The following is a 26,096-nucleotide window of genomic DNA, read 5'->3' as shown; positions in this document are numbered from 1 at the left end:
ATTTGCACCAGGCATGATTCCAGCTCCTGTAAAGAGAGTTTTATTATAAAGTTTTAAACTGAAGTGAAGTCTTGTTCTGAAATTGTACATGCAGTATCTCAAAAAACAAAAAAAACACACTGAGCAGCTTAGGTTAAAGGTACGACGTGTGAAGTTTTTATTGTGAACAGACATTTTCATTTGCACCCAATGTTTCTCACCAGAACACAATGCACTACAGAATGTATCTTTAAGGTCTGAGAAACATGTTTAATGCATTTCTTACCATTATTTTTTAGTTACACCATTGTCATGGTTTAAAGGCTGGCAATGTCAGTTGGTTCCAGTGTGAATTATATTCCACCAATTGGATGTTATCATATTTAATTTGGTTGACAGATCCCTCATCCTTAAGGAATACATCTCAATGACTTTGGTAATGATTTGTTGTTAGTGGCAGCTTTTGAGATTATTTGACCCCTCAAATATAATCCTAAAACTAATGACCAGTTCATACTTTGACATTAGGCTACCATAGAACAGTAACATGCTAACAGTTGCAGGAGCCTGAGTCCAAGCACAAACTACAGCTTGGGCTGATGTTGAACTGAGCCTGACAAACTCCAAGTCCGAAGTCCAACTTATTTTTTTTTTTACATGTGACTGCTTGTCTACACATCTCACACACGTCTGATGGAACAGATTCGTTTTTATTTTAATCAAAACAGCTGTTTACACAAGCTGCATAACGGCTCATGTTTCACTCGCACTTGACGCACATAGCTGCACCCAAAGCGAATAACTACAACAGTTGTGTATTGGGCTCTGAGTTCAAACATGAGTGACCTGCATTTTGTTAAACGCATCGTGTTCAGACACTGTTTAGTAGGACTGCCTATAACTACAACAGCAGTTAGACACTGCTGCTGCTCTGCTGATGTGCTGCTTTCAATACGCAGCCTGTGTGCACACTGTGTACTAGTCTATACCAACAATATAGGGTGGTAAAAAGACCAACAGTGTGTCTTTAAATAAGTTGCTATTGATATTGTACAGCTGAGCTACCTCTCCCTCATGGCCTGTACTGTGTGAATAGTTGTGCTCGTCAAACACAAAGGTCATTGTCGACCAGGCGCAGTGGTTAGCACTGCTGCCCACTGCAAGTTAGGATGGGTTAAATGCAGAGGATACATTGCTCGTATGTGTAAATATACTTAGCAAATAAAAGCCATATTATTATATTATATATTATCAGCCAACATCTGAAGCCACTTTGAGCCCACATCCATCATGTTTTAATAGTAGGCTACAGGACTATAGCTGGCTGTTATCACTAAGCCAGCTTTGCTAGAATTTCAAAACATATTAGGTAACACTGAATCAACTCACAGTGTGAGGAAGAAAAACAAAATCCCAGATTCCTTGAGTTTGTAGATTGGTTTCTCTGAAAGAGATTCCCACTTGACTGCTGAAAGGCAGGAAATGCATTGAGCAACGGCTGGGATCTGGACAGAGTTAAAGAAGGGAAAATGACGTGTATCTAATGCTATACTATCCCTTTTATTTGACATTTTTCTTGAAAAGCCAATCTATTACTCAGCTGATAGCTGTTTTAAAGTTTAGATTTGTCAGATCATCAAGTGATTAAATCTTCCAACGACAAAATGTTCACCTGACTCAAACACCTTTCCAAAACTGGGACAAAGAATAAATAATGATGCATAATCACAGTTTTCTTCTAATCATCAAATTATCCACATTTAACTCTGAAAGATCTCTTGATGACATTCCTGATACCTATATTCTGTACATTCTGTATATTTATATTTTTAAACTCTTGCAAGGAAGAGATCCACTGGCATTTCCAGTATTCAGTGGGAATCCACAGCTACATATGCGAGTCTTGGCTGAGAAGGAGTGGTTTCCGAGTAAAGTCTAAAAGCTCAGTATCTGAACATATTTATATGTTACAAAAGCAGTAAAAGGGTTCGTTCAATTTTATCCTGCAGCTGCTGACAACTAGTGCAACACTGGAATATAGTCACATTTCAATAACAACACCCAGTTGTTTTTGATCAACAAGATACACCATAGAAATTCTCAGACTTGTATTTGTACAATATGTGATTATGTGCCATTCCCAGAAATTAGCTGAGGAAATAAGTCTTGGAAATACAAATGTGGAGGGGTTACTGCTTGTCCACTCTCCCTCTCTGCTCACCAACAAATCCCAGCTGTGGAGGTCTGGCGTCTGATTGGCTCTGCACTTTATCATTACCTCCTTATCACCACAACTGACAGTCTTTCCCCTTGCAGAAACAAGGACAACAGGATCAGTGAAAATACATGCAGTCACTCTATTCCGAGGAAAATGTCATCATGTTCATAAAAGAGCTGTGTGTGTGTGTGTGTGTGTGTGTGTGTGTATTACACTGTGTGGACTACTGCACCTCTTGTAGCAGAACAACACTGAATTAAACATCCGATATTTTGCAATTTTCATGGATTATTTTGAGATGAACAAAGGCTTGTGACTCATAGTTTTTGCAAATAGCTGCAGGTTAGTTAAAGGAATGTTTATTGTGTGAAATCTTGTCCTCACATGCAGACCCCTAGAGCCTGATTGGCAGCTCCTTTTAGTCCAATCAGAGGCTGCAACCCTGCTTGACTGGATGACAGTAGAAGGATGTTTAGTAAAGAAAGTAAATCGTGAACTAGTCCACCTGTGATTTGCTCCACAGTATTTAAAACAGGATGCATTTTTGAAAAGGCAACTATATGTAATCATCTTTACTGTATAGGCCTATAATCTTTATTTCTACAACATGGCTGTTATTTGTAGTGCTACATTGGAAATATCTATCTTCATCATGTAACAAGAGTCTACAGCCACGCTAGCAGCTTTATGAGGCTGCATGTACTTAAAGGCACAATGAAGCTTTGAGCTAAATGCTAATGTCAGAATGCTAAAACACTAACAATGACAATGCTAACGTGCTTATGCTTAGCATATATAATGTAATATAATATATAATAATATATAATGTTGATCATCATCTCAGTTTAGCTAATTAGCTAACATTAGCTAAATGGTCAGTCCGGACCATGTCTAAAATAGATTTCATAACGAACTAGAACGAAAGCCTTGGATATTTTCTTGACGCTCACTAGATTTAATAGATTTATTTTAAAAGTGTTTCTTTAAACACTCTTAATATATTGTAAATAATCCTCTAATTACATAGGAGACAGGTTGTTTTGTACAGTGCTTTCAGATATCACTACCTCGTTCATAAATACAATTGATGTAAACTTTATTGTCACATGCAATTGTACACAGCACAATGTAAAATTTGAACCTCATTTTAACCCATCCTAAGCATTTGGAGCAGTGGGCCTCTGTAAGGGCCGCTGTAAAGCAACTCAGGGCTCAGTGTCTCGCTAAAGGTAGTCTATATCGACCATGTTTCAATTTTGGGATTTTTCATGTGCCGCCGGAAATTCTGCTGCTTCTGCTGTCAAATCTGAGTTTTCTGTTGCACGACTAAAACAACCTTTGAACGTACACATTCCACCAAAACAAGTTCCTTCCTGAGGCTATTTTGCAGAGGCACTGTTGCTCCGTCCGGTGCTTAGCGCCGTCCAAGACGATTGTGATTGGTTTAAAGAAATGCCAATAAACCAGAGCACGTTTTTCTCCCATCCCGGAACGCTGTGTGGACTAGCCAGACCCTCCTCCGCAGCTCTGTGGAGGAAGGTCTGGTAATGCGTGGTTGTGTGAAGTCCTGTTTTACCAGCAAAAAAGTCTTTCCACTGTTAAAAACTTAAGTTCCACAGGATGATTCTTCAATGATTTATTTAAAATAAAAACAGGTTACTTCTGCACAGCATTACAAGTACTAAAATCAAAAACTCTCCTCCAGCTGGTTGCACCTGTGCTTCTTTTTCTTTGTCCTCCTTCTCCTCTGCACCTGCTTCACATCCACCTTTAACAAGCACATCATACTGTCCTGTGGCCAATCCTGAGTTGCGAAGGGACAGTCACAGCTTCTTCTCATAACCTTGATTCCCAGTCCAACAAACAATTAAGAAAACACAGAAAATCCACAAAACCATGCAAATAATAACTGTGAAAACATGCAACCCATCTACCAATAAAACCAAATGCAAAATACACACACTGCTAAAACTCAAACTGGGCAATTAACCAAAACATGCAAAGTTGGGATCAAAATAAAAAAACTGCCTAAAGTCACATTCTGACACTCACACTTCAACATGTGGACAGGAGGAGCCAGGGATCGCACCGGCCAAACCTATCCCTATCTACCTCAAACGTCTACTTCCTGAGCCACAAACCTTTATGAGCAGGAGTTAATGACCTGGATCTAGTTGTCTTTTATGGCTGGTCCATTAATGAACTTGACTGTATGTACATCTAAAGGAGTTTTATGCAAACAATTAAAAGACAATTCATTTTGGAGTAATAGTAGATTCCAATTGTGTTCAGAGTTTTCTAAAATTAAGTTGTCCCTTTTATTACGCTGGTGTCACTCTGGAATGGTCACACTGTTAACTGATATTTGGTTACAATGTCAGTTGTTATAACAAAAGTTACCATGTCTGTGAACTTTATTGTTCAATTGACCTTCACAGCAACAAGCTTGTAACTTTTCAACCATCGCCTCATCGGCCTCCTGCCCAGTTTATCTTGGCGAACTGGAGTTTTGGGCAACAAATCAGATGCTGTGAAGCCAACTACTCTTGCCCGAACGTTAGCACATCGCACCAGCTGGCATGTAACAACATTTGTACCCAGTTAGTGAGTGAAATGCTTTATGCAATAGGTCAAAAGTCAGAGTTTTGAAGTAATAGAAACTTAACAGTAGTCTGTGATTGCCAGTTTCATTGCAATTCGGCCAAAAGCTTTAATGATTGTAAATTCGAACACACCGTCCAAATGTTGCTGATGCTGGACACTAGGTATGTTGGTCGAGTTTGCCAAGGTGTCACTATACCAGGAGTCTGAGCACTGGCACCCAATTTAAGTAGGTAACTTTTACATTCATGACAACACAATACATAATGAATATGTTATAAGTAATATCACTTACTAACATCAGATATTTAGGATATTAAACATAAAATAGTTAACATGCCAATATGCATTCATTTATGGCCTAAAACCCTTAAAAACTTGGTTCCAAGATGAAATATTTACCCAAAGTTCAGAAATATTTTTTTTGAAAACTTGACAAAGTAATACAAAATTATTGAAAGTAAAAGCTACTACTGCGGAAAACGTTTTATAAAGCCCTTTGTAACTCCAGAGGTAGCTGCATGAAGTCTGATAAATCGACTCGAGTGATGTCTCTTGTGTCAGCATCACTTGGGCTGAAGACAGGTTTGAAAATGTAGGGAAAAAAACTGCGGTGTGGAGTAAGAAAAAAATGTGAGCTGACAAACCCTCTGTAGATGGCTCCTCATCTCTGCTGAGACTAGCGACTCAAGGCTACATTAGCCCCACTAGCGTAACACACCAAATAGTGGGTGGTCGGGTTGCATTGTGGGTATTGTAGGTACCATGTTTGGACAAGGAAGAACAGGTTGAATAAAAAAAATCTGATATCTCTGGAATTGCTGCAACAATTTTGATCCTTTTTCTGACAAAGTTAAAGGAGTGCAATGCTAAATCGTACTCTTTTAATAACCTATAATGCATACTTAATGACCACATTTTTTTTTAAACAATAGAAATAGTAGAGTTAGAACCTGATTATAGCAAGCTAGCAGCACACTTAAAATAATGCTGCTTGATGCAGGTTTGTGTCTCCTCTGTATGCGCATATCTGCTCTCTGATGCCATGACAACAATGTCCAGCCAAGATGCATGTGTCCTGGAATGTCAGCCATGTAGGGCACGAGCGATGTATAGTCTTATTTTGTTTGCTGCTGTGCACAACAGCAGCTCCTCTCCTGAAACACTTGTGCTTCTCCAGCCTGCTACACACAAACTGACTAAAGGAAGTGACAACAGATTAAATCTGAGTCTCAGAGTTAATCAGTGGTTATGATGATAAGATAAAATAAAATCAAACTTGAAACTCATCTTGCTTTTACCTGGGAACTTTTACTAGGCTACATTTTCCCCTTTAAAATATCTCTTTCATTTGTTGTGCGTTTCAAAACTATTCTTTTACTTTGTTTTTAAAGTATTATTTCTTGTATCTCTTTTTTTGTATATTCCCTCTTTTGTGAAGCGCATTGGATCTTTTTGTATGACATGTGCTATATTAAATGAAATGTAAAATGTTTTTGTATTACCCTCTCCAGCTAATGGAGTAGTCATTCAATCAATAAATAAATGAATTAATCCGTTAAGCAAACCTAAAAAAGTAAACAAAAAGTAACTAAGCTATCAGCCCAACATGCAGTAGTAGTGTCATTCATTCCTAATGTTGGGCCAGGCCGGTTATATGGTGAAAACATAGGCTATATTTAATACAGTTAGAAACATTAATAATACATAGCCTATGCTACTACTGGTTTTAATGAGAAGCTATATTGTGAAACAATGTTGTTAACTCTTCTCATAAAGCACTCTAATGATTTACTTTACACATATTTTTCCATTCCCCGCCCGGGGCTCAGCAGCCAATGGCTTGTCAGAGGTGCTATTTAAGACGCGGACAGTTCAAGAGGTTCAGATATCAGCGCTCTGAGCACAACTGGATGCACTGAATTATTCTGAGAAGGACTACATACATACACACACTCTTCCACTGCGTGATCCGATTGATTTAGTTCATTGTTAAAGACATTTTCTCTACAAGGAAACAGCTGCAAAAGAAATGAAAGCGTGGCGACTTCGGTTTCTGTACTTTCTGGTGTTGAATGCAGCTGTGCAGTATGTGACGTCTCTGGAAGAAGAGCTCTCCGATTCTATTTTTGGTGAGTTGCCAGTTTAAACTTCATCCACATTTACTCTCACACTGAGGACACGTTTGTACAAAAGTGAAGGAGTTGAGCTAGTATACCGGTGCAGACAGTCGCGGTGAAAAAAATCTCGTGTAAAGGATATTTGTGTATAATTTACGCGCAGTAGGCTACTTGTGTAAACCGGGTGGGTGTGTTTGGACTAAAAACATTAACGCTCTATACGAGATACTAAGTATCACGTGTCTATGACTAAACTTGTGTTTGTGCTTTTTGGCGAATGACCAACTTCTACTTACTAGTATTGGCTATGAGAGACAGGATGTAAATGATTGTCACTGTCAGAGAGCACGAGAGGAACAAAGTGGTGAAAAAATTCAGGCTGCTCAATGATCTCAACATGAATTAAGTTATCAAAGTGCAGTTATGATCATTTTATGTTCACAATATGGCCTCTTAAAGTACTTCAGGCCCTTGTAATGTTGTGTAGTTACTGCATCCACCTTCCCACCCCCCACTCTGAAAACCAGCCCCCTCCCCCCAGTTGAGTTGTGTCAGCTGACTGGACCCCTGAAAGTTTAAGCAGATTATAGTCGGTGAGGTGGCAAGAACAAAGCTCTCTGTGGTTTCTATGAAGCTCAGTGTGACCAAGCAAACTCATGTAACCCCTGACAACTGATCTTGTCTAAGGTGGAAGCTCATTTACTGAGGGGTCCTAAGGGGCGGGGCTTATTGGAGCCAGTTATTCAGTTAGCTAGTCAGGCATCTTGGCACTCCCAGACAGAACATTAGATCAGATTTACAAAGCTTGACAGAGGCATCTCTTCTCTTCCAACATATTTGTTCACACTAACAGCTAATTTCTCGACCTTCCTTTCCTTCAGGTAACTTCCTCGACCCTCTAAAAGACTTGTTTGACCACAAGGATGACAGCAATCAAAGTGTCGCCAAATTCTCTCTCAGAAAACCATCCCATCCCGATGATGACCTGTGCTACATTGTTCCAGGCAAACCTGACTCCCTGGCAGCCTGCACCTTTAACAGCACCTCCAAAACCTTCCTGGTAATCCACGGATGGACGGTGAGCAGAGATGCTTCAGCCTGTTGTGACGTGCCCTCGTCTTTAAAAAAAACCTCAGGCCTTTGTTCATTTGACTCTCCTTTAGTCGTGGCTCGTAGTGTGTCATTATTTCACCAAATTCCAGGGCCATTGCCAAATTCACTAACTATACTGACAAGCAACAACATGTTGTAGGTAATACCAAACATGCTGTAGTGATAAACTAGACTGCATTGGGCTCCGATTTTAAATGTTAGGCCATTAAGCCAATTCTTCCTAAACTTCCTTTAATTATTACCAGTTGTATTAGTACTAATGACCTTGTTGCATTGTAAGTTTAATGTTTCGACTGTCATTTCAACAGTTGAGTGGGATGTTTGAAAGCTGGGTGGCGAAGCTGGTATCAGCGCTGTACGACAGAGAGCAGACGGCCAACGTCATCGTGGTGGACTGGCTCACCTCGGCACAGAACCACTATGTAGTTGCAGCTCAGAACACCAAAACAGTGGGACGCGAGATCGCTCGCTTCATTGATTGGATCGAGGTCAGTGGGATCAAAAATTCATAGGTTTCACCCCAAACTGTTCCAATTGTCACTATCCATTTCGAGGAGTAGACAGTTTTTCACTACCTCTTTATTAAAAGGCAAACTTGGTAAAAGTTTATAGTTGCTTTTTGAATCATTTGTGACACAAGGACATTGTTCTTTCGCTTTACAACAAACCAAAACACCTCTACGTATAATTTATAACCATTAGTAACTTCTTTAGTGACATCTTATAAACCCTGTCTTAATATACCTTACTGTAAAATAGTACTAGTCACTTTGTAACAGGATGTGTCACTCACTAAAAAAAAAGAAAAAAAAAGATCTTCTGCATTGAAAACCAGTCATGATTTTTTAAATCTTGTAATGTTTAGTTTATCAGTGAAGGAGAGTATTTTTTTTCACTGATCGAAGTCATATTTTCATTAAAGGAAACCACCAACATGCCTCTAGAGAACATCCACCTGATTGGCTACAGCCTCGGGGCTCATGTGGCAGGATTTGCTGGAAGCCACGCAACTAATAAAGTCGGAAGAATAACTGGTAAAAAAAAACCCTATTATATTTGAAAGTGCGTCTTGCAGTTTAATTTGGTAAAAGATCAGTTAATTGTGAGTTGATTGGTTAATTAACTGTCACCTGTCTCTGTCTGCAGGTCTGGACCCAGCTGGTCCTGACTTTGAGGGAGAGCATGCACACAGGCGTCTGTCCCCGGATGACGCTCACTTTGTGGACGTCCTCCACACCTTCACACGGGGCTCCCTGGGTCTCAGCATCGGGATCCAGCAGCCTGTCGGCCACGTAGACATTTACCCAAACGGCGGCAGCTTCCAGCCGGGCTGCAACCTCAGGGGGGCCCTGGAGAAGATCGCTAACTTTGGGTTATTTGGTGAGCGACTTATAATGTTACTATAAAATGTAAAAGTGTAAACTTAAACACTTTAATCACAACACCAAATAATATTAATTAATTAAGTCATTTTTATACTTTTATACTTAAGACAACTTTACACATGATTTCCCGTAACTAAACTGTTATTGTAATAACAGCAGAAAGCTGTTACAGGTTACAATGCACATTAGTACACACACATAGTCCAACAGCTCCACTAACACTGGAGTCTTAGCAGTGAACATTACTTACATTACTGTCACATGACCCCAATTACAATGGGCCGAAATTAAACAGATTGCTCCAAACATGGCTGAGTAGGTTAATGGGTGAAGCAAATCTATCTAAAGTGAGGCCAGTAAAGCAATGAAAAAGTAAAAAATTCACATAAATGTAATTAAATGTGGTTCCCTGGTTCCTCCTCAGCTATTACTGATGCAGTGAAGTGCGAACACGAGCGATCTGTCCACCTGTTCATAGACTCTCTGCTGAACGAGCAGGAAGCAGCCAAGGCCTACAGATGCGGCAACAACGACATGTTTGACCGCGGCATATGTCTCAGTTGCCGCAAAAGCCGCTGCAACGCAGTGGGCTACGACATCAGCAAGGTCCGCAAGGCGCGCAACGTTCAGATGTACACCAAAACACGAGCCTCCATGCCTTTCAGAGGTCAGTGGACTTTATCAAATACTGTGTTTGTTTTCATTGTTCAATGTTCAATGTGGATGGTTCAGTTTGTGGGAAGTTGCACAATTTTGCTATTTACCCAGAGTCAGATGAACTAATAATGTTGCAAAAACAAGGTCCAGTGGCAAATTCTAAGTTCTGAGCTCAAAGTGTTTCAGTTTCTGGTGGCTTTGATGGCAAAATTCTGATCACCTGCAGCTTAGATTTGCTAAACCAACTAAAACTAAATCAGCAGCTCCACTTTCACACGCATGTTTAAAATGTTCCAAATGCTTTCTTGTTCTGCAGTTTACCACTATCAACTGAAGATCCACTTCTCCAGTAAGGTGAATCGTTCAGAGTTGGAGCCGTCACTCACTGTCTCACTGTACGGAACAAAAGGAGAGGCTGAAAACCTGGAGCTTAAACTGTGAGTGGGTGATTTAAAAACCTTCATAAAAGAGAATGACAGCACTGTGACTTGCATCTTGCAGAGTTGTTTTGTAACAGTAGCACAGTAGTCTAAGGAAACAGCATGAAGTAGAAACCATAAACATGGACATAACCGCAGACTTGGCAACATGTGCTCCTGCTATGTAGGTTTATGTAGGCTATCATGGTTTATGGTGCAGAGTTTATGAGGCCTAGCTTAATAAAATATTCCTACTGGCTACTAGTAACTTTTCTCTCTATTTTTATCTGGCAGAAAGGAGAAAATAGCGACGAATAAGACACATTCATTCCTGCTCGTGACAGAGAAAGATATCGGAGATTTGTTGATGTTGAAGTTTAAATGGGAGGAGACAAACGGTTGGTCAGCCTCCAACATGTTGAAGATGGTTTCCTCTTGGTGGTCCGGTGACTCAGACAGCGGCGACATGGAGGTTCACAAGATCCGCATCCGAGCTGGCGAGACCCAACAAAAGTAAGCTGTGCTATATTGGGAAAAAGACATACTAAGCCCTAAAAAAACTGGAAATGTGACAAAAAACAGACTTTAGCGTTATTTCTAGTAGTAGAAGTAGTACAAAATTCCAACCTGTAACCCTTATCTTGTTATTAATAAAGCTATTGTGGTGGATAAAGACTGACCATACAGACTGGTTGTGTTTTTCAGGATGGTGTTCTGTGTAAAAGACCCTGAAGCTCAGAAATTGACACAAGAGGTCACATTTGTTAAATGTAAGGATACGTGGAGGACGAACCTGACACAAACTCCAAAAAGGTAAGATACCTTCTGCAGTTTCCCCAATTACTATTAACATTACTGTTAATGCTTTAAATAAAAACATTTATTTTTTTTGTCCATAGAGTAACTCTGGAGAACCACTGACCTCGAAGAAAAGACACCACTGTTGAACACCCTTTAGTCCATTTCAGCACTTAAAGTAAATAATTTGTACACCTGTAACTTATTTTATTTCTTGAAATGATACAAAACTCTCACCTCCTTGTATATATCCAAAAAAGTACGTTTGTTATTTAAAACAATGTGTTTGAATACTGTAAAATATTTTTGTTAAGAGCTGTTCTAATGACACTTAAAGGTGCAATATGTAATACTGACTAGAAGCTAGTGTTTAAAATAGTTACTGCAAGAGAGAGTCGTCTCCCAAGCCCCCTCCTCCCCAGACCCGAAGTTCACGTTGGTTGCCAGGCTGAGACCGCAGCATCCACAACAATGTTGCTAGACTCTTGTCTCACATAGGCAGACATTACTTAACACCACAGCTGTTAGCCTGTGCTCACACGGAGCTCTGTACTCAACTGACAGACACACTTTTTCGGCTTAGAATTACAGTAGGAACCGCTAAAAACACAACAACCTCGCTGTCCTCTCCACCCAACGGCCAGACACACTTCCTCGGCTTAGAATTACAGTGATAACCGCTAAAAATAACATTACTTTGCTGTCCTCTCCACCCGACTGAACACACTTTATTGTCTTAGAATTACGGCAACAATCGCTAAACACACTGCAAACTCACAGTCCTTTCTTCCCGATTTACAGCCCCCTCTTTTGACATAGAGGTGCACTATGAGTTCCTGCATGGTCACTTCTGTTGACGTTCCAAGTAAATTTCAAACAAAACAGAGCAAGCTCGCCCCTCCCCCCATGTTTCCGTAACTGTCATGACTAACTGTCACTAACCCCCACCCCCTCCCCCAACCAGCTTGTCGGTGATTGGCTGGAGTGGTTTGTTGTATTTAGGTGCACAGCCTGTGCCTTTAGTGTTTGTTTGACGTTTACGACACCTGTGTTGTCTCCCGAGACCGGGGTTTTTCACAGTGTATTCAGGGGGCAGGCAGCTAGCAGATCAAGGATTTGAGACAAAAATGAAATTGCGCTGAAACCATGCAGGAACTCATAGTGCACCTTTAAAATAACTCACCGTTGTCGGCTACGGCCGCTGAACAGGCTACACGTTGTAAACAGCCGCGGCCCAGTTGCCTGGTCCTCTGGTAACGTTAGCAGTTAGCAGGGTTAGCATGGCGGCGTTAGCCAGGACCAGTTGGGATCACTTTACTGGCTGTGTCTCAATTGCTTTTGCGAGTAACCAACTCGGGTACTCTAGCTATATAATTCAATGGGAGTACACAAATGTTGAAATGACATAAAATGCCCATCCCTTGATAAATTAGCCTGAAGCTAATGCTTACCTGTTCAGGAGGAAATTAGCCAACGCGGCGTCCTTTTGGGCTCTAAGCTGTCTCCATCTTTTAAATACATCTCCGATATTTACCTGGGGTTTGTTACTTCTCTGTTTACGCAACTGTTAGAAACAAGCCGTTTTTCTTTTAGGTCGGGTAGAATCTATCTCCTTTGATCCTGTTCATTTGTTTGCTGCTTTCATGGCTGTACTAACGTTACAGCTGTAGCGCGTTGGGTTTATGTTTTTATAGGTAGATCTGGCAACCCGGCCTGGCTGTCAAACTGGGCAGTTAATAACAACACACAGGCCAAAACACAAACAGAAATTCTGTCACGGAATGGAAATTTCAAAAGGAGAATATACTGGCATTAGCATTGTTGTCAGTATTTCAACTTAGCATGTTTCCTTAATATCTGATGACGCATTGGGGTCATTTTGGGATTTATTACAGTAAATATATTACATATTGGACCTTTTAACTGTAACTTCATTGGTGCGCAAAAAAGTAAATGCCGTCGTCTTTGGTGCATGTTTTGTATCTAAAGTGAACCATACGAGGTGGATTGACTGTGATAGTTCTATTGTGTAAAATACTTCAAAAATATGATTATCGCCACAGCTGTGGAGAATAATGTCCTCTCTGTGTCCATGGAAGTCGGCAGACACTATGGAAAATAACCGTTTAGATGAATTTCTTAAGGTGTTTTATGCAATAGGGTACAGTTGATTGACCTTTATGTATTATCTAACTAACAGAGCATTCACCACTGTGGCTCACAGCACTATTCGTGACTGCTGGACCTGTAACAGTGTGCCTTACAGTCACCAGAATTAAGCTGTTGCAAATTGAACTTGTTTTAACTTAGCTGCTGTTTTTCACCTCAGTGTGCTTTATTATTGTTATTTTATGAACTTTTACTGACACATCTGAACATTCAAAAGTGGTTTTAAACACTCTGTTTTACTGCTATCTCTCTGCAAGGTGTTACTTTGATTATGTTACCTCAAAGAAGCACCTGACAATTTGTCTACCATAGTTCTATTTAAGTTTTATGAGGTACGTAATGCTCAGTATGAGGTAGATAGCACAGTTAATATCAATGGTGTCCTTTTGTTGTACTGTCAATCATGAGTCTCTCTTCACTGCAGTTTCTTCTGTGAATCTGACCTTTCAAATCTTGACTAATGCTTTTTTATTCATAATTACATTCTCGTACCAGTTCTGTGAGCGATATTTAAACCATGGCTCTTGAAGTAAGTAAGTAAAATGTATTTATAAAGAGCTTTTCATAGACATAAGTCAGAAAATGCTTTAAAGTAGCATTACACAAGACACACAATACAGAGTGAGAACACAATCAGTATTACAGAACAATATTGAAAGTGTAGACCAGGTGCATACCGGTCAACCAAACATGCCGGAGCCTGACCGTGCAGTACTCTGTATGTAAATGTGATCATTTTAAACTGAATCATTTATGCAAGAGGAAGCCTGTGATAGGACTTAATTACCAGGGTAATGTGAGATTGTCTATTTGACCGAGTAAGTAGCCTTGCAGCAGCATTCTGGATTGACTGAAGACAATCCAGAGCAGACATACTAAGTGAGGAGAAAAGTGCGTTACAGTAGTCAATGTGAGATAATATAAAGGCATCTTTAGAGATCGGTACTGTAATCATTGTGACTTCATTTCCACATACTTTAAAAAAGTGGAAATGTTTTACTTTTGCACTGAAAACAGGGGAAGAGATTGCTAAACCAAGTTACTTGTACAGTTTTGTAAATACCATAGATGATAGTATGGAACACTTATATTTTTTTTTATCTATGGATTAATTTAATCTGTAAAATGTGCATTTCTATAATCTTTTGTACATATTTGTGAATATTCACTGTACTGTATAAATTCTTTAATAAACCAAAAGTGCAATCTGGAAGGTCACCCTAAGTCTGACTTTTATTTTACGGTTGTGACAGTGAAAAAATGATAATAAACTTACTCAGTCATGGAACTACAATACAACAATACAAGGGAAATACAGTAATATAATGGTAATAAATTAAAGATTAATAATATTTAAAGATAAAGAGAATGCTAAACTGAAAAGGTAAGTGTTAATGTTCCTTTTAAAGGTATTACAGATTGATACTCTCAGCTTCTCTGGCAGGCTATTCCAGAGACAAGGACCATAGACACAAAATGTTGCCTCCCCGTAATAATTGTCCTCACCCAGGCAACAACTAAAAGGCCAGTGTCAGAGGACCTGAGTGATCTAGGGCAAGCATACAGTATGTTGAGAGCATGTTCGACAGGTATTCAGGCGCTAGTGCATTTGACACTAGAAAGGAGAGCATGGCAGTAATTAAGCCTGATGATGATGAAAGCATGCATGAGTCTCTCAGTATCTGCCTGTGAGATAAACGGCTGCACTTTAACAATATTTCTAAGGTGATAAAAGGCTGTTTTAGTGAGATACCTGATGTGAGATTCAAAATCAAATCAAGGTCTAGAAGCACACCAGAATTCTTTGCTTGGGGCTTGGCATATTGTGCCAAGGATTTTAAATTATTGCACAGTTTCTCTCTCTGGGCGTTTGCTCCAATAATTAAAACCTCTGTCTTATCTTTGTTCAATTGCAAAAAGTTATGTAACATGCAAAAGATGATGTGATCAATGCACTATCAAGACGGCAGATGTCATTGGGAAATGTAGAGTTGTGTATCTTCGGCATAGCTATGAAAACGAATCCTGTGTTTTCTGATATTTCCCAGTGGCAGCATATAAAGACTAAACTACACAGGTCCAAGAATAGAACCTTGAGGAACCCCACATGTTATGCTAGTTTTAGCCGAGGAGTGGTCACCAAGGGAGACAAAATACTCTCTCCCAGACAGATAAGTCATAAAACAATCTAAAACTGAGCCAGAGGGGCCAACAAACTTCTGCAGACTGTTAATAAGGATGTTGTGGCCGACTGGATCAAAAGCAGCACTTAAGTCTATGGAATTGTTCCATTGCTATCGCTCATACTTACCAGCTCAAGGTTGTTTTATTCTTTTTATTGTGTATTATCAGTACAAAAACTGTGTGATCAAAACATTTTTAACAATTTAAACTCTCACATCTGTTTTTGATAATAAAGTTCTGGGAATTGTTAAATTACACAAAATAAGCTCTGTGATTTCGTCATGTCCTTGAAGATGTGAAACCATCGTTCATTTTGTTTACTTTCTCTAATCTTTCTATTGTTTTTGTAAAATATTGGATGATATAACCTATTTGGCCTGCAACAATGAAACCATCTCTCTTTGATAAAACTGCTATCATCTCATGGACATCTGAAATGTGACAAAAAACAAACGTGCTTTTTTCATGCAAAATTTTAACCTTTAATTACAAAAGTAATTTGTATCTATAACTGTCAAATACAAACTTTAGACATCCCTCACTAAGTGAATCACCACTGCAAATCATAAATAGTAAATGACTACTCTTTGAGATGACAAACATGTTTATGGTCACTTTATTAACTTATTAGCTTTGTAAGCTTTAGGCCGAAGGACCTTTCCACTTGTTTATCTCACTCACTCTCACTATGACAATATTAAAATGGATAACGTTTCACTGTGAGGGAAAGCTGGATAGTCAACAAGTCTAAAGTTAGCCGAAAGTTCAAACACAACAGCAAGGACACTGCAGGGAAAAACGAGAGTCCGATCAGTCTTTGCAGGGACGGGTGGCTTTCATTCGCTGTAGGTGTATGATGCTATGTGGCCTCAAACGGGGGTTGACTGGCCCACAGTTGGCAGCAACAGCGGTGTTTTCCACAACACATGCATCACAGGAGACTCTTGCCACTTGTTGAAATGTGAACAGACATGTGACACAAGGAAAAGAAAATGGCAAATGGATAATGGCATACAAAGATATCAATTAGTCAAAACTACACCTCTCACTGCATGCCTGAGAGGCATTGAGCAGTGGTGAGTGTCTTCACGGGTCACCTGCAGATCACACACTGTTTGTGGATGGAAAAAAGTTGAATCTCTTCAATGTGACCTTGACACTTGACACTCCCAGGTAAATGAATCCTAATGAATGTGTTTGTGCTGTCATGGCAATTCTTTTATTCCCTGAGGTGACAGGGACCAAAAGTCAGAGATCACTCCATGTCAGTGGTGTCCAGTCTAAGGCTGCAGAGGCAGACGGTGCAGCCCATCACTCCAGACAGAGTCAGGATAGCCAGCAGGATGGCCCACCAATGAGCCTGCAGAGGATGGAAAAAAATATTGCATGTGAGTTTGGATTACTGTTGACTGTATTTCTTGACCAGGCTTTTGTCATGCTAATCAGAGAAATGTTGTGCATCACCAGAGAAGCTGGAACCAGAGAATGTTTTTTTAATTATCATTTCTTTTTAAAAAAAAGACTTCCATCATCATCCAAATCATTGCAGATCTGTCAATCGAATTACTAATTAATTGACTAATCATTGAAGCTCAAATTCAAAATGTCAGTTTGCATGTTCCAACATTTCTATGAACTCCCAAGGTTTACCCACATACAGTATGTGCTGTATGTGTTATCTGTGAGCAGCCCAACACAAGAACATTGAACAAGTTTAGGTTCCGTGTTTGATTTTTCAGTGTAAAGCACAATTTTCACATTGATCTCTTTGAGAGATGAATGACCCTCATATTAAAAATAATCATATTATAAAATAATCATATATTTTGTCAAAACAAAACCTTCGTACTCCATGATTGATTTATTTTTAAGTAGGCCCACATTAGAAAATAAGTCAGCAACACACTGTGCTGTAGGTGTGTAAAACAACACAATGGTTCCTGAATAAGGGGTAATTTCTGTCTCCAGTGACACAGATGACTGATCCTTAAGGTGCTCTTTCACCCAAATGGGTGTTACTGATTCTCCACGCTGTCATGAGGAAATGAACCATAAAAGCAGCTACAACTGAAACAATGAAGACAGCTGAACATCTGAGACAGCTGAGGATGTGACCTTAGGGAAACATCTGCTGCATTTTAACAAAGACAATGTCCGCAGCCATAGAATACGGTAAATGATCGTTAAAAGTCCCCAAGACAACATTTTACAGAAGGAAATCAACTCACAGGATGCGCACATCAATCATTTTTCAACCACATAATTGATGTTGAAACGTGTCTGACCTGATGACCAGAAAACCATTGATCAGGACATCTGCTGAGCATCTTTATGTCCAAATGTTTTTGTGTGCATGTGTACAATTAGACACTAACTTTCTTTTGAAACAAGTAAAGTAGTTAAAGAAAGTAAAACTCTTAACTCTTTAAAGTCTAGGATTAGGCTTTTAAAAGGGTCTGCCAACTGAAACACTGATTAGATGAACACTGTGAAGCTTTCTTTGTTAACAAATACAGATTGGTTTACATTCACATTGTGTATGGCTTAACAAACATGTTAAATGCACATTGCTCATTGTAAGGTGCATTATCACCAGCAGCTGTTACAGCTTAAATGTAAAGCACAATTTAAACTATAGAGGGACCTGCTCATCGTTAGCCTAGAAATCTAGACGCACCCTAGCGGCAGCAAATGTAATTTGCAGCCAGGGTCGTCTAGCAACTCTTTGTTGGCTTGCGAGCTAGCCAGGCCAATCACATCATGTATAGTGTCGGTGGGCAGACTTAAAGGACAAATCCGGCGCAAAACAAACCTAGGGGTTAATAACGTGTGTACCCACTCGATCGTTCTCTGGGACATGTTTTCATGCTAATCGAATATGATGAATGTGAAAAAGATAGTTTAGAAAGACAATAGTTCCCAAGACGGCGGCCGCCTGTATACAAGAACGTGACTGTCTTTATAATCTATCTTTTTAATAAACTGTCTGTACACTTCTCAAAGCTTCGGTTAACATTTAGGGACCCTCATTATGCTACCGTTGAAGTGTGGTGATATTTTGAGCCTTTTTAGTGGTATAAATAGCAATTCGTTTTTACTTTCCATGTGCCCCGAATACTAGCGTTGTAAGCTAATCAGCGGTCCACACTAGCTTGTTTCAAGCTACAAACACATTCGATTAGCATGAAAACATGTCCCAGAGAACGGTCGAGTGGGTACACATCTCTTATTAACCTCTAGGTTCGTTTTGCGCTGGAATTGTCCTTTAACATAATGACGGCAAAGTTACGACGGTTCCGCGTGAATTCCCTGCTACTTGAAAACAAAGAAGATGGCTGCTGCTGCTACTGCTGGTGAACAGCGGTCTTTCAAATCAGCTTTGACCACGACTCTGGAAGACTTGGAGTTAAGCTTTTCTTTGAGAAAAGAACAAAGAACAGCACTGAAGTCATTCTTAAAAAAGGAAGATGTGTTCGGAGTTTTGCCGACCAGACGGCAAAGGTTTAATCTATCAACTAGCTCTGCTACCTTCTTCATTGCTCTGGTTGGTTGTAGCGCTATCCTATTGCGTGCAGAGGGAATTTGAAAGACAACTGTTTATCCCGCCTCTCGGATTGAGTCCTGCCAATGGTGTGTTCCCAGACCCAACATCTTGATGTGGGTCTGGCTTGTCAGGCTAGCTCATCGTAACATTACTCCACAGTGCCACTAGTAATCAAAAACTCAGCAGAGTGCCTTTAAAATGAAATTATGCAACTTTTACTAAACAACAACCACTGGCCACTGGTAAATGCTAAAATGTAGTGTTCGGTAGCTCAAGTAGAGAAGAGTCACAGAATCAGCAAACTAAGACTGGTCATACCAGACCAAGCAAGGCTGTAGCAGCAAAACCCCTAAGTGTATCAAATTAAGTAAGGGTGCATTCCAGTGCTTATGAATTCAACTTTTCATTCATTAAGATGTGTTCAAACAGAAAGTAAAGTATTTTGTCACTACCAACTCCTAAGGGAAATATGTGTCTCTTTATCTACTAAGTGCCCCACTATGTTCGCCAGCTAATCGCTAACTTTGTCTGTCTGCTTTTTAGTGCTGAGTAGGTAGCATACAGTGCTTGAAAACAGAATGAACCAAAACAAATTTAGCTAAAAAATTAAGTGTAAAGCTCGTAAAGCCGCGCCTAGTCAAGTAGGTCTATCTGCGGGTGCACAGAACTAAAGGACACTACATGATCCATCCATCCATCCATCTTCTTCCGCTTATCCGGTAACGGGTCGCGGGGGTAGCAGCTCCAGCAGGGGACCCCAAACTTCCCTTTCCCGAGCCACATTAACCAGCTCCGACTGGGGGATCCCGAGGCGTTCCCAGGCCAGGTTGGAGATATAATCCCTCCACCTAGTCCTGGGTCTTCCCCGAGGCCTCCTCCCAGCTGGACGTGCCTGGAACACCTCCCTAGGGAGGCGCCCAGGGGGCATCCTTACCAGATGCCCGAACCACCTCAACTGGCTCCTTTCGACGCGAAGGAGCAGCGGCTCTACTCCGAGCTCCTCACGGATGACTGAGCTTCTCACCCTATCTCTAAGGGAGACACCAGCCACCCTCCTGAGGAAACCCATTTCGGCCGCTTGTACCCTGGATCTCGTTCTTTCGGTCATGACCCAGCCTTCATGACCATAGGTGAGGGTAGGAACGAAAACTGACCGGTAGATTGAGAGCTTTGCCTTCTGGCTCAGCTCTCTTTTCGTCACAACGGTGCGATAAATTGAGTGTAATACCGCACCCGCTGCGCCGATTCTCCGACCAATCTCCTGCTCCATTGTCCCCTCACTCGCGAACAATACCCCAAGGTACTTGAACTCCTTCACTTGGGGTAAAGACTCATTCCCTACCTGGAGAAGGCACTCCATCGATTTCCTGCTGAGAACCATGGCCTCAGATTTAGAGGTGCTGATCCTCATCCCAGCCGCTTCACACTCGGCTGCAAACCGATCCAGTGAGTGCTGAAGGTCACAGGCCGATGATGCCATCAGGACCACATCATCCGCAAAAAGCAGCGATGAGATCCCCAGCTCACCAAACTGCAACCCCTCTCCACCCCGACTACGCCTCGATATCCTGTCCATAAATACTACAAACATGATTGGTGACAAAGCGCAGCCCTGGTGGAGGCCAACTCTCACCTGAAACGAGTCCGACTTACTGCCGAGAACCCGGACACAGCTCTCGCTTTGGTCGTACAGAGATTGGATGGCCCTGAGCAGGGACCCCCTCACCCCATACTCCCGCAGCACCTCCCACAGTATCTCCCGGGGGACCCGGTCATACGCCTTCTCCAGATCCACAAAGCACATGTAGACCGGTTGGGCATACTCCCAGGCTCCCTCCAGGATCCTTGCGAGAGTAAAGATCTGGTCCGTTGTTCCACGACCAGGACGGAATCCGCATTGTTCCTCTTCAACCTGAGGTTCGACTATCGACCTAACCCTCCTTTCCAGCACCTTGGAGTAGACTTTACCGGGGAGGCTGAGAAGTGTGATACCCCTGTAATTGGCACACACCCTCTGGTCCCCCTTTTTGAAAAGGGGAACCACCACCCCGGTCTGCCACTCCTTAGGCACCGTCCCCGACTTCCACGCAATGTTGAAGAGGCGTGTCAACCAAGACAACCCCTCCACACCCAGAGCTTTAAGCATTTCTGGACGGATCTCATCAATCCCTGGGGCTTTGCCACTGTGGAGTTGTTTAACTACCTCAGCAACTTCCACCAGGGAAATTGATGACAATCCCCCATCATCCTCCAGCTCTGCCTCTACCATAGAGGGCGTATTAGTCGGATTTAGGAGTTCCTCAAAGTGCTCCTTCCACCGCCCTATTACCTCCTCAGTTGAGGTCAACAGCATCCCATCCTTACTGTACACAGCTTGGATGGTTCCCCGCTTCCCCCTCCTGAGGTGGCGAACGGTTTTCCAGAAGCACCTTGGTGCCGACCGAAAGTCCTTCTCCATGTCTTCTCCGAACTTCTCCCACACCCGCTGCTTTGCCTCTTTCACGGCAGAGGCTGCAGCCCTTCGGGCCCTTCGGTACCTTGCCACTGCCTCCGGAGTCCTCTGGGATAACATATCCCGGAAAGACTCCTTCTTCAGTCGGACGGCTTCCCTGACCACCGGTGTCCACCACGGTGTTCGTGGGTTACCGCCCCTTGAGGCACCTAAGACCCTAAGACCACAGCTCCCCGCTGCAGCTTCAGCAATGGAAACTTTGAACATTGTCCACTCGGGTTCAATGCCCCCAGCCTCCACAGGGATGCACAAAAAGCTCCGCCGGAGGTGTGAGTTGAAAGTCTGTCGGACAGGGGCCTCCTCCAGACGTTCCCAATTTACCCGCACTACCCGTTTGGGCTTACCAGGTCTGTCCAGAGTCTACCCACACCCTCTGACCCAACTCACCACCAGATGGTGATCAGTTGACAGCTCTGCCCCTCTCTTCAAAACATACGGCCTCAGATCAGATGAAACGATTATAAAATCGATCATTGACCTTTGGCCTAGGGTGCTCTGGTACCAAGTACACTTATGAGCATCCCTATGTTCGAACATGGTGTTCGTTATAGACAATCCATGGCTAGCACAGAAGTCCAACAACAAACAACCACTCTGGTTTAGATCAGGGAGGCCGTTCCTCCCAATCACGCCTCTCCATGTGTCTCCATCATTTCCCACGTGCGCGTTGAAGTCCCCCAGCAGAACTATGGAGTCCCCCACTGGAGCCCCATACAGGACTCCATTCAAGGTCTCCAAGAAGGCCGAATACTCCGAGCTCTTGTTTGGTGCATACGCACAAACAACAGTCAGAGTTTTCCCCCCCACAACCCGCAGGCGTAGGGAGGCGATCCTCTCGTCCACCGGGGTAAACTCCAACGTAGCGGCGCTCAGCCGGGGGCTTGTGAGTATCCCCACACCCGCCCGGCGCCTCACACCCTGGGCAACTCCGGAGAAGAAAAGAGTCCAACCCCTATCCAGGAGTATGGTTCCAGAACCGAGACTGTGCGTAGAGGTAAGCCCCACCAGATCCAACTGGTAGCGCTCCACCTCCCGCACAAGTTCCGGCTCCTTCCCCCACAGAGAGGTGACGTTCCACGTCCCCAGAGCCAGCGTCTGCTGCCCGGGTCTGGTCCGTCGAGGCCCCTGACCTTCACTGCCACCCATGTGGCAGCGCACCCGACCCCAGCGGTTCCTCCCACAGGTGGTGGGCCCATGGGTTGGAGAGAGAGGTGCCACGTAGCTTTTTCGGGCTGTGCCCGGCCGGGCTCCGTGGCAAACCCGGCCACCAGGCGCTCGCTGACGGGCCCTCCATCTGGGCCTGGCTCCAGACAGGGGCCCCGGGCTTCCTCCGGGCAGGGTCACTCCATCTCTACCTCGTTTTTTCATAGGGTTTTTGAACCATTCTTTGTCTGGCCCCTCCCCTGAGACCACTTTGCCTTGGGAGACCCTACTAGGAGCACAAAGCTCCAGACAACACAGCCCTCAGGTTCATAGGGACACACAAACCTCTCCACCACGATAAGGTGATGGTTCCAGGAGAGGTGACACTACATGATACACCCTCAAAATGGTTGCAGTTTGGTTAGGTTTACGCACAAAAACTACTTGGTTAGGTTTGGGAACATATGGTTAAATGTTTGATGGTTTGGTTTAGAATAAGTATGTTAATCCAGGGAGTTATCTCAGGGGGTGTGTTGTGTAGTTTGCGAGACTGGTGATAGACCCTTTTCAGGGGAGCTGCAGTTTCAGGTGATAATTCTCTGTATGTTCATCACGACCCCCTTTCACAATGTCATGTTATCATTTGATACATTGTTGTATTGGTTACATACGCTTCACTTGTTTTAGGAGATTGGTTCAAGAGATTTATTTTAGCAGTTGCTTTTAAGGCTCTGACACACCAACCCGACGGCCGACCTTCGGCAGAAAAGGCAGTCCGACTGACTGCCTCCCTGAGTTGGTCAAAAAAGTGCGTGGGAACACACTAAAGCGACGCTGACTTGAGCGTACGTTCTGCGCATGCGCAAGACGTAATATGTCTCCATACAGCTAATCTGTATTGTCGCCCAAAAATGAAAACCAGCAGCTGATTGGACGAATGTGTCACGTGGGTCTGGCTGCTCCCGGATTTTACAACCTGCCATAATGGCGGCTTCGTTTGGAATACGATCTCATATTTTACGATGATAGTTCACCAAAACGTGTTTCTGAAAACATTTTAAGCGAGAAATATCTGAATCTGTCTTCATTTCAGATCGACAGTCAGTTTAAGAGGCGTTAGTCAGGCTCATCCCGCTCGTCATTTCCGGGTTAGCGCTCCACCAATCAGATTGGCCATTGAATCCGACTGCCTGCCTTCCGATTCAACAAGTCAAATCGGCCCAATGAAGGCCGATGGCTCCTCCGACTGACGACAGCACGGAACACACCGAACAGACTCGAGTCACTGACCTCGCCAGACTGTCCGACGGCCGATAATCGGGTTGGTGTGTCAGGGCCTTTAGTTTCACTCACGTGATGACATCCATATTAGCTGTTCATTACCTTTACTGTGACACCCTCCATCATTTCACATGTGCTGTTATCTTATGTATGTGTTATCAAACTAATCATAGGAAACCTTCACCTTCATCCACTCTGCTATGTCATCAAAGTCCTCGAATTTGAGAAATGAGTTTTTCAGTCTTGCGATGGGGCCGTCTGCATCCAGCAGACGACACACATGGAGTTTGTCGCAGTATCCTCGGTTCCCTGAGCACGGAGCTCCGCCAACCAACGGCAATGCCTTCTTTTGAAAGTGACGGGATAGCACGGAGGAGGTGGTGCTAGCACACGTCTCAGGCTTATCTGCCATTGGTACAGAGAAAATAACATTAAAATATACCATAATACGTACATATCATATATGTACTTAAAGCCACTATATATATAATTTAAACATTCTGACTTTGGTTGTATATTTTTCTGCAAAAAGAAACACAAAAACAAAAGTAATTCAAAAGATTGAGAAGAATTGCCTTTGAAACTCAGATACCAAACTTCATGTTATACTTTGTACATGGACCATTATGTCAGATGTTGTCTCTTGTGATAGTTTTGAGGGCATGTAATGGAAAAAGTAAACCTCAGTACAAATTGACACAGGCTGACATGTTGGGACACAAAGTGTAAACACATTCCTCAGTAGTACAGTAGAGGACATATTGGCTAGTTACCAGGCTGCTGGCAGCACATGTGGCATTTCTCCTTCAAGGAGTCTCCTGGACAGTTACACTGCTGCAGACTGTGCTTCACACACACGGACTCCGCACAGACCTGCAGAGAGAACCAGAGACACATTGTTAAGTTTAGACATCCCTGGGTCTAGATGAAGCTGAGGAAATTAAGCTTAAACCGTGACATCAATGTTGAGTGTGGTTAGAGGTGCAACAAAGCACACTTCTGACCACATGCAGGTAAAACCAACTTGAAACTTTGGACCAGAGATATAGTGAAACACTGCTTTTTAGCCTAGTGTTAAAGGGATAGTTTGGATTTTTTTGATGTGGGGTTGTATGAGGTACTTTATCCATAGTCACTGTATTATATTATCTACAGTAGATGGCAGTCGGCACACCTAACGCATTTTAGACAGCTAAAAAAATCAATATCAGTTTAAGTGTAGGCTATATTTAGAATATTTTCCCCTTTCTGATGGGGAACTGAAGCCTATCCATCGATTCTCTCTTAAAAGCCACCAGACTCCTAAAACTGTAATTTTACCTTGCTGAACAAGTTGCTAGTCTACCGCTTCCTCAATGGGTTAGTTAGTTTGTGTTATTGAGTGACTTTGGTGTTAAAGGGTTAGTTCGGATTCACCTGAGTGAATCCTATGACTATGACTATGGACAAGTAGCCTCATACAACCCCACTTCCACAAATCTGAATCTCTTTAAGTTACTCTTTAAGGTGTTAATCAGACAATGTTTTTTCCTTATGTTTCCTAATATGATATCATTGTTTGTTTATTTTGCAATCCTCTGAACAATTATATATTATTATATTATTTACCTAGACTGGGAACACATTCTGGACGTTTTATTTGTACAGAGGGAGTCAGCTTTCCTGTTTTCTGTTCATTTGATTCTAAGAAGGATTTGAGCCTTCTGCTGAAAGTGAGTCAGCTGAAATAATTTATGATTCATTTGAACACAATAACTGAAACTCCACTGTCATTTTTGGATCCTTTTTCTTGCATGCTAACATGTCTTCACTTTTCCAGTTGTTATGTTCCATGTTTGTGGATGAGGTAATCAGGGGTTAGCACACTTTGCCCATCTGGAGAGTAATATATCCAAAACACAGCTGAAATAAATCCCTCGCCTCTCTTGCTAAGAGGACTATCACCAGAGAACGTTTAACAATAAAGGAAATCT

At 42.1% G+C, this 26,096-nt stretch overlaps 2 protein-coding genes across 3 annotated transcripts in view; one reads left to right on the top strand and one right to left on the bottom strand.

The window, feature by feature from the left end:
- Window positions 1-2,778: 2,778 nt before the first annotated feature.
- si:ch1073-396h14.1 (disintegrin and metalloproteinase domain-containing protein 10) overlaps window positions 2,779-26,096 on the bottom strand; it is a 59,579-nt gene continuing 36,261 nt past the window's right edge. The window contains exons 13-17 of one of the 2 annotated variants that reach the window (XR_004106240.2): window positions 24,897-24,996; window positions 24,308-24,528; window positions 16,308-17,003; window positions 12,948-12,954; window positions 2,779-2,789 (exon numbers count right to left, since the gene is read on the bottom strand). Coding sequence is in view for 1 of the 2 variants with exons in the window: in XM_031307051.2 (XP_031162911.1) it covers window positions 16,899-17,003; window positions 24,308-24,528; window positions 24,897-24,996 (426 nt within the window). In the remaining variant the exon portion in view is untranslated. Of the gene's footprint in view, window positions 2,790-12,947; window positions 12,955-16,080; window positions 17,004-24,307; window positions 24,529-24,896; window positions 24,997-26,096 lie in introns of those variants that run through there. The other variant, XM_031307051.2, reaches the window with a different exon arrangement.
- LOC116055229 (lipoprotein lipase) lies at window positions 6,677-11,468 on the top strand. Its single transcript, XM_031307054.2, has 10 exons — window positions 6,677-6,930; window positions 7,800-7,996; window positions 8,340-8,519; window positions 8,954-9,065; window positions 9,178-9,411; window positions 9,841-10,083; window positions 10,390-10,510; window positions 10,787-11,005; window positions 11,198-11,305; window positions 11,392-11,468. The coding sequence occupies exons 1-10, from the start codon at window positions 6,831-6,833 to the stop codon at window positions 11,411-11,413; spliced, it is 1,536 nt and encodes a 511-aa protein (XP_031162914.1). The 5' UTR covers window positions 6,677-6,830; the 3' UTR covers window positions 11,414-11,468.

This window comes from Sander lucioperca, chromosome 11, assembly GCF_008315115.2.
Source record: "Sander lucioperca isolate FBNREF2018 chromosome 11, SLUC_FBN_1.2, whole genome shotgun sequence".
Taxonomy (NCBI): Eukaryota; Metazoa; Chordata; class Actinopteri; order Perciformes; family Percidae; genus Sander; species Sander lucioperca.
The sequence above is the reverse complement of the archived record's forward strand: the minus strand, read 5'-3'. Positions and strand labels throughout refer to the sequence as shown.

Coding starts and splice junctions, on each gene's coding strand:
- LOC116055229 (XM_031307054.2), top strand. CDS start 6,831: ATGAAAGCGTGGCGACTTCGGTTTCTGTACTTTCTGGTGTTGAATGCA. Junction 6,931..7,799: donor GCTCTCCGATTCTATTTTTG/GTGAGTTGCCAG, acceptor CCTTTCCTTCAG/GTAACTTCCTCGACCCTCTA. Junction 11,006..11,197: donor GCTGGCGAGACCCAACAAAA/GTAAGCTGTGCT, acceptor TGTGTTTTTCAG/GATGGTGTTCTGTGTAAAAG.